This window comes from Sceloporus undulatus, chromosome 1 (assembly GCF_019175285.1).
Source record: "Sceloporus undulatus isolate JIND9_A2432 ecotype Alabama chromosome 1, SceUnd_v1.1, whole genome shotgun sequence".
NCBI lineage: Eukaryota > Metazoa > Chordata > Lepidosauria > Squamata > Phrynosomatidae > Sceloporus > Sceloporus undulatus.
The window spans coordinates 201,816,119-201,824,567 of NC_056522.1; the positions used below are offsets into that span (position 1 = coordinate 201,816,119).

The 8,449-nt window shown below is 51.2% G+C and overlaps 1 protein-coding gene across 1 annotated transcript; it reads left to right on the forward strand.

The window, feature by feature from the left end:
• Positions 1–2,387: 2,387 nt before the first annotated feature.
• On the forward strand, positions 2,388–8,244 carry NEUROD1 (neuronal differentiation 1). The gene is made up of 2 exons (XM_042464531.1): positions 2,388–2,659; positions 6,025–8,244. Exon 2 carries the CDS (start codon positions 6,044–6,046, stop codon positions 7,235–7,237), a length of 1,194 nt encoding a protein of 397 aa, XP_042320465.1. The 5' UTR covers positions 2,388–2,659; positions 6,025–6,043; the 3' UTR covers positions 7,238–8,244.
• The last annotated feature ends 205 nt before the right edge of the window (positions 8,245–8,449 follow it).

Sequence of the window (8,449 nt, forward strand, 5' to 3'; positions counted from 1 at the left end):
ATCATCATCATCATCATCATCATCATCATCATCATCATCATCATCATTTTACAAAATGTAAAAGGCCATTCAAATCAACTAGCTAAACACACTATCACATTGCACTAAGGCACTAAGCACTAAACACAGAAATAATCCAGTCTGAGACCGCTTTAACTGCCCTGGGTCAATGCTAGGGAATTCTGGGAACTGTAGTTTTGTGAGACATTTAGTCTTCTCTGTCAGAGAGAGCTCTGGGGCCACTATAAACTATAATTCTCAGGATTCCCTGCCACTCAGGCAGGGCAGTTAAAGCGGTCTCAAACTGGATTATTTCTGCAGTGTGTTTTGGACCCAAGAAATATGAAGACAGAGCTTGTCCTTGAGCCTTGCCCAGGAAGAAGGAAGGCTACTTGACATCCATCCGATGTTCGTTTACTTGGGCATAAGCTGCAACCCTGAAGACATGCAGGGCACCTCCATTGTAGACTATGCTCCTCATCTTTATGAAGTTGTTGGGTGCCTTCAAGTCCTTTCCAACAAAATGAGAAACCACTTTCCTGCCAGTGTTGAAGTCCCCTCCCCCCAAAAAATTAACAACAGTTTGGGGAATATATCCAGGGGTAGCCATGTTGGCCATATAGCAAAGTATAAGAAGATCCCAAATCCCCCCAACAGTGATACCTTTATCGGACCAACCCAAATGCACAAAATTGATGATGTTGCAAACTTTGGAAACTCCACTGGCTTCTTCCTCAGGCAAAGTGTCTAAAAAGCACATACGGAGAAAAGAAATACGAGGACATTAGGCAGAGGCTTGCCTTTTGTCAAGAGATTGTTCTGGGTTAAGATGGTATGGAGGGAGATCCATGGAGGGAGGCTCCTCCTCTTTTTGACCATGTGGCAAGTCTGGGAGACAAAGTATTTCAACGTCTAGGAAATACATCGTTTGGGGGTCCCTGTGTGTGAAGACCAACGAGAGCATGGCTTTCCCCTCCAGGTCAGAAGACATGAGGTGCATCTCCACTGCAGAAATAATGCAGTTCGACCCCGCTTTAAGTGCTGAAGCTCCATCCCACGGAATCGTGAGGTTTGTGGTTTTACAGGACCCTTTGCCTTCTCTGCCCAAGAGTGCAGGTGCCCCACAAAGCTACAACTCCCGGGATTCTAGGGGATGGAGCCTCAGCAAATAAACTGGGGTCAAACTGCGTCGTTTCCACAGTGTAGATGCACCCAGGAAAGCAGGAACGACTCGCCCCCTCCGTCCCCTGAGGGCAAAACAGAGGGAGCCTCTGAAGGGGGCTTTTCGATGTTCCTCTCTTGGCTGTCGAGGACCGAGGGGCGTCTTTGGTGCCCGGGAGACCAGGGTTCGAATCCCGGCTCGGCCATGGGACTCCGCTGGGTGGCCTTGGGCACGCCACACTGTCTCAGCCTCAGAGCAAGGCAAAGGCAAACCTCCTCTGAACAAACCTTGTCAAGCAACCCCTGTGATAGGTTCCCCTTAGAGTTGCCCTAAGTCGGAAACGACTTGAAGGTGCCCAACATCCCCAGTATCCCTGTTTTGTGGATTTTGGGTGTTATTGTACAAAAGAGAGAGAGAGAAGAGACCTATCCCTGCCTGTGGCTTGGCTGGAAAGCTTCATCAGAGTTTCCCTGCCGGAGAGGCGAAGTGAGCGGGTCTTCCCAAGAGCCCGCCCCCCCCCCCGGCTCCTGGGCCTCCCTCTCGGCCCCTCGGAAAGGGTCAGTCCCTCCCGCGGGTCCCCAACAGGTCCGCAGAACCTCGGCCGCCCGGCGACAGATGGCCACTTTCTTTGGGCCACAAAGGGAGGGAGGGAGGGAAGGAGAGAGAGCCGGGCGGCATACAAATGGGAGCAGCAGATGGCGCGTGCCGGGGAGGAAGGAAGGAGGGAGGAGAGGAAGAGGAGGGAGGGAGAAGAAGAGGACGAAGAAGAGAAGAAGGAAGAAGAAGAAGAGGGGGAAGAAGAGAAGGAGGAAGAGGAAGAGGAGAAGGAAGAAGAAGAGGAGGTGGAATAGGAAGAAGATAAAGAGAAAGAAGAGAAGGAAAAGGAGGAGGAAAAGAAGAAAGAAAAAGGACGAGGACGAGGAGGAAAAAGAAGAGGAGAAGGAAGAAGAAGAAGATAAAGAGAAGAGGGAAGAAGAAGAGGAGAAGGAGGAAGAAAAAGAGGAGGAGGGGGAGGAGCAGGAAGGGATGAAAGAGAGAGAGAAGGAGGAATAGCAGGAGGAGGATGAGAGGAAAAGGAGAAGGAAAAAGAGGTGGAGGAAGAAGAGGAAGAAGAAAAGAAGAACAGGAGGAGAAGGAGGAAGAAGGGATGAAAGAGAGAGAGAAGTAGAAATGGTAGGAGGAGGAGGGGAGGAAGAAAAGAGGAGAGGAGAGGGAGGAAGGCCTGAAGAAGGAGGAGGTGATGAGGATAAGTAGGCGGGGCTTTCCGCTTGGCCCCACCTAGGGGGCGGAGCTCCCCCTCCCCCAGCAGAAACAGCCGGGCTCTATATAACCTGAGTAGTCTTCTCCAGGCAGCCTCAAAGTAAGGGCGACGGGGGGAGACACATGCAATAAAATCAAGGCAAGGTAACGCCGACCCCATTCATCCCAGGAGAAGGCCTTCCAGGAGCCAGAGGGTTATGAGAGCATCACTGCGAAGAAGGCGCTGAAGCAGGAAAGGTAATTCGGAGGCTGGCTTTCCAGGTCGGAACGGGTCTTGGGTTTTACAAACATCTCTCTCCCAGACACGCAGTCTCTTTCTTTCTCTCTCTCTCTCTTTCATACACACATCCACACCTGGATCCAGGTATCCAGCATCCCCTGGTCGGGCAGGTTGCATCTACAGGATGCAGTTGACTCGACTCTCTGGCTCAGTAAGAAGGAAGACTTATGGGATGATCTTTCCCTCTTATGGCCAACCCTCCTGGGATAGGACTTGCAATGCGAGTCCAGGGAGGTTTCCTCGGGAGTCATGGGAGTCCCTGCCAAGAGAGGGAGGGAAACGTCCCAGAAAAGAGTTTCAGGGAGGAAGGGTGGCCATGCCCAACAGAAGAGAAGCCAACAGATGATGGAGAGGAGCCTCTCCTTCTTGGACCAGTGGCTGCCTTTTGAGATGGGGAGCGGGAGGGAGAGGAAAGCCATCCATGGTGCTGAAGCCACCCCTCTCTCCCTGGAAGCTGGACTGGGAAAGAAAGAGCACCTTCCTTGTCCATACAAAAGGGAGCCCCTTTGAAGGAGAGAAAGTGGGAGCAGGAGCTTTGGTAGACCTCAGCCTCCTTCCTCACAGGCATTGATGGTGTGTGAGTTTTCTTCTTTACAGCCAGTGAAACGTAGTAGTTTGAGTCTTGGGCTGGGACTCTTTAGACCGGGATTGGAATCCCCCACTCAGCCCCACTCTCTCAGCCTCAGAGGGGAAAGCAAGGGCCAACCTCCTCTGGAGAAGCCTTGCCAAGAAAACCTCAGCATAGGTTCGCCTTAGGGCCCCCAATAAATCGGAAACGACTGGAAGGCACACAATACACACACACACACACATTATTTTTTAATACATGTGTGTGTTTTTGTGTGTGCGTGTCTATATGTGTGTGTGTACGTGTTGGTGTATAAATACACGTTTTTAATATATGTATTTTAACATGTGTGTATGTATAAATACACATATGTTTTTAATATGTGTGTGTGTATAAATACACACACTGTTTTAATATATGTATTTTAATATATTTGTATGTGTGTGTGTGTTTGCATTTATTTTTATATATGTGTGTACATATGTATATGCACACACACATGTATTTTTAATATATCTCTCTGTGTGTTTATATTTGTATATACATGTATGCATGTATATATATATATATATATATATGTATTATTTTATATGCGTGTATATATTTGTGTGTATATATATATGTGTGTGTGTGTATACATTTGCATGTGTGTATATATAAATACACAGACACACGTATTTTGATATATGTTTCTGCAAATATTTGTAGATATATACGTGTGTGTATTTTTCTATATGTGTGTGTACACACACACACACACGTATGTATGTATTTTTTCTCTCTCTCTGGGTTGGGCAAAGATAGTGTTGCTGCTGTCGGTCTTCCTGGCAGGGATGTTGGGAGCTGAAGGCTTTGAGGGGGAACCCAAAGGCTCAACTGTTGCACTATTGAGAGGTTGGGGGTCTTCTCAGTTGCCCCAATGGGAGCCTTTCCTGCCACCCCCTCCATGCCCCCGCCTGAGCCAACCTTCCCCCTTCTTCCCTGGAGGCTTGCGGGGAGGAGGGGATGGAAATGTCCTTTTAGAGGCTTTGGCTGCACCTGATCCCTGTCTCTCTGCCACCACCATCCGAGTTTGCCTGGGCCCTGAACAGTTGGGCAGTCTGGAGGTCCTTTGTAGAGGATGGCTTCGGGTCGCGCTTGGCGAATGAAAAGGCGACCAGAGAAAGGAAGGCAGCCCTGCCTCCTCGGCTGAAGGACTATTGGCAACCTGCCCTGGCTGGGTCTGAAGCCTGGGTGGGGTTTTTGTTTTCCCTAGTAGCTTTTGTTTTGTTTTGTAACTTTTTATGTTATTTTTTAGCTCGTGTTCTTCTTTTGCCGTTGCGTCCGTCAAATTTCCTCCTCCGTCTAATCTCCTTAGACTGCCATGGCTAGGAATAAAAACAAGTTACATAAGGCTATTTGAGACGATCCGTCTCAGTGTCGAGATGGAAAGAAAAATTAGACATTCCTTGTTGCCGGACAAATTAATAAGAGAAGGCTGCAAGTCCCTTTCCGCCAAGGATGGGTCGGAAAGCCATTTACGGGCGGAATTTGAAACATGCCAAGAATATCATTTATATATTTCATATGCCGCCTTTCACCCAGAGTGGGACCCAAGGCGGCTGGCAAAAGGAAATCAATCGAAATCCGCCCATGACATTTTAGAAACAGGTATCCAGTTGGGGAACAGAATCCTTTGATATCAATGAGAACCTTTCCATGGATTCTCATGGCGCTAAATGGTGCAATTCTATGGGAATCTGTGAAGCCGAAGGCTTTCATGGCCGGCATCCATAGTTGGTTTTTTTTGTGGGTTTTTCGGGCTATGTGGCCATGTTCTAGAAGAGTTTATTCCAGTATCTGGGGCTGGCATCTATAGAGAAATGTCAGGAATAAACTCTCCTAAAACATGGCCACACAGCCCGAAAAACCCACAAAAAGCTATGGATACCGGCCATGAAAGCCTTCGACTCTAGGAAAGCTCCGTTAGTCTCAAAGGGGCTACAAGATCCCTTGGCATATGCGGGAAAAGTGTTCATAGCCAACTAATGTCTCCATGCGTCTGAGGAAGGAGGCTCAAGTCTAGGAAAGCTCAGGCTCCCAACTTCTTCCTTTCTTTCTTAAGTCTGGAAGGGGCTACCAATTTCCCAGGTGAACAAGGCTAGGTCTTGGAATCCTATATGTTTCTTGGGTGGACAGTTGGCCCTCCACATTTGCCACTTGGACTTTTGCAGATTTGATTAATTCACGGGTTTGATTCCTATGTTCTCTCTGTAGGAAATCTCTAGGTCCTCCAGCATGACTCCCTTGCCACCTTCTGCCCAAAGTCACACTGGAGGTCCTAGAGGTTCTTAGAGAGAACGCTTCTCTGGGCATTTGTAGGTCCTCCAGCGCAATTTCACGGTCCAACTTCTGGCAGATCTTGACCATAAAATTGCCCCGGAGGCCCTAGAGATTGCGAGAGAGGTATTCCCTCAGGTTAAAAACATGAGTGGTGTTTCCCACTTCCACGGGGGCCCTGTGCCCCTAACTAACCCCAGCGAGTGGGGAGGGTCCACTGTATATGCGCCTTCAAGTTGCCTGTCGGCCCCATGGATGTTCCCAGGGTTTTCTTAGGCGGTTTTGTCAGTTCCAGGGTTGGTTTTCCTCCGAGGATGACTCTGAAGGGTCTTCTTCCAAGGATGGGGCTCCAAGGATGGGTCTGAAGGCGGGTGTGTTGGGCGTTGGAGCCTTGTTCTAAGAAGGGTGTCTTGTCTCCTTTGTTTCCTGGGGCAGGCAGGCGTCGGAGGCCGGGATGACCAAGTCCTTCAGCGAGAGCGGCCTGATGGGGGACCCCCGGCCCGAGGGCGCCCCCGTCTGGGCCCAGGAGCAGCGGGAGGCGGTCCCCTCGGAGAGGAAAGCCGAGGCCGGCGAGGGGGAGGCGCTGAGGACCGGCGAGGAAGAAGAAGAGGAGGAGGAGGAGGAGGAAGAGCTGGAGGAGCTGGAAGAGGAGGAGGAAGAGGAGGAAGAGGAAGAGGAGGAGGAGGAGGCGGCCGAGGAGGAGGAGGGGGAGGGAGGCGAGGAGGCCAAGCCCAAGCGGCGGGGCCCCAAGAAGAAGAAGATGACCAAGGCGCGGCTGGAGCGCTTCAAGCTGCGGCGGATGAAGGCCAACGCGCGGGAGCGGAACCGCATGCACGGCCTGAACGCCGCCCTGGACAACCTGCGCAAAGTGGTGCCCTGCTACTCCAAGACCCAGAAGCTCTCCAAGATCGAGACCCTGCGCCTGGCCAAGAACTACATCTGGGCCCTGTCCGAGATCCTCCGCTCGGGCAAGAGCCCCGACCTGCTCTCCTTCGTCCAGAGCCTCTGCAAGGGTCTTTCTCAGCCCACCACCAACCTGGTGGCCGGCTGCCTCCAGCTCAACCCCCGCACCTTCCTCCCCGAGCAGAGCCCCGACCTCCCGCCTCACCTCCAGCCTCCCGCCTCCGCCTCCGCCTCCTCTTCCTCCTCCTGCTTCCCCGCGATGGCCGCCCCCTACGGCGCCTACCAGTCCCCGGGGCTGCCCAGCCCGCCCTACGGCACCATGGACGGCTCCCACCTCTTCCACCTCAAGGGCCCCCATCCCTACGGAGCAGCCGCCGCCGCAGCAGCAGCCGCCGCAGCCGCGCTGGAGCCTTTCTTCGAGGGCGCCTTGGTGGCGGCGGAGTGTGCCTCCAGCCCGGCCTTCGACGGGCCCCTCAGCCCCCCGCTCAGCATCAACGGGAACTTCTCCTTCAAGCACGAAGCCCCCGCCGCCGCCGGCCCCGAGTTCGAGAAAGGCGCCGCCTACGCCGCCTTCGCCATGCACTACCCGCCAGGAGCCCCAAGCCACGGCGGGCTCTTCTCTTGCGCGGCCTCCCGCTGCGAGGTCCCCCTGGAGAGCCTCCTGCCCGCCGCCTACGAGGGCCAGGGACACCCCCACCACGAGAGGCTGCTCGGGGCCCAGCTCAACGCCATCTTCCACGACTGAGACAGAGAAAGAGAAACCGCCCCCACCATCACTACCCCCAGACTCAAGGCTATGGCATTCTGGGAAAGTGGGGTGTCTCTCCGAAGGACTATTCCTATTCCACAAGAGATGAAAGACTTGCCTGCATTGGGGGGAAGAGGGGAAGGGAAAAAGGAAGGAGGGGAACAAACCTACTACATTTGATCTTAAGGAAAGGCTTGCAGGAGTGTGCTTTGGCCTCTTCCCCTTTCCCTAAATCCAAAAGGCCGAGGGATTAGATAAAAGGGGAGGAAAAGCCTTCCAAGGCTGAAAGCCATCCATGGCTGGGTCTTCCCTTGACAGCCTTTCAGGAGCCTTGGGGGGAAGTTGCATCGCCCTCTTGGCCTTTTTCTAAATCCCAGAAGTGATGTAAAAGGGAGGGGGGAGCAAAGGAGGGGAGAGCGGTGAAGGAAAACCATTCCAAGGCTGAGGGCCATCGGTGGTGGCTCTTCTCCTGACAGTCCTTCAAGAGTTGCCTTGGCCTCTTCCCCTTTCTCTACATCCAAAAGGCCGAGGAATTAGATAAAAGGGGAGAAAGGTAGAGGAACTGAGACTCCTCCTGACAGCCTTTCAGGAGGGACTTTGGCCTTTTCCCCTTTCGGTCATCTCCTCCCCACCCTTCCCTCCTGCTCCGGATCTAAGCCTCCAAAGGGGAAAAAAACTCCATCCACTCTTCTCTTTTTCCCTTCCCTTCCTTTCTCCCCTTTGCTTTGATCGGGAATACACAATCGCAAGCAATAATTTGGATCTATGCAATTTTTTAATAATAATAATAATAATAATAATAATAATAATAGGCCTAGAAGAAGGGCCGGTTTCAAAATGATGATGATGATGATGATGAAGAAGTATATATCAAATTTCTATTTTTCAACCAGCAACTTGTTTTTCCTACTTGCGACCTTCCCCCCCCACCACCACCGGCCCCAGCCGAGTTTATTTTGTCGTGGGTTTTTTGTACAGATTTTTAAAAGGACCTCTTTTTTTTTTTTTTTTTTTTGATAAAAAGACTATTTTGAACATGCGGCTTCGTCGGTTTTTATATGCGTCGGAAACAAAATGTAGAATTATATCTAATTTATACGGAATAATGAAGTAATGACAATAATAATAATAAATAAATAAGTAAATAAATAAAAAACCAGCCAGAGAAGTGCTTAGAAGAAGAAAAAAGAAGAAGGAGAAAAGTTTGTT

What these genes read in the sequence shown, in the direction of transcription:
- NEUROD1 (XM_042464531.1), top strand. Translation starts at nt 6,044, where the DNA reads ATGACCAAGTCCTTCAGCGAGAGCGGCCTGATGGGGGACCCCCGGCCC.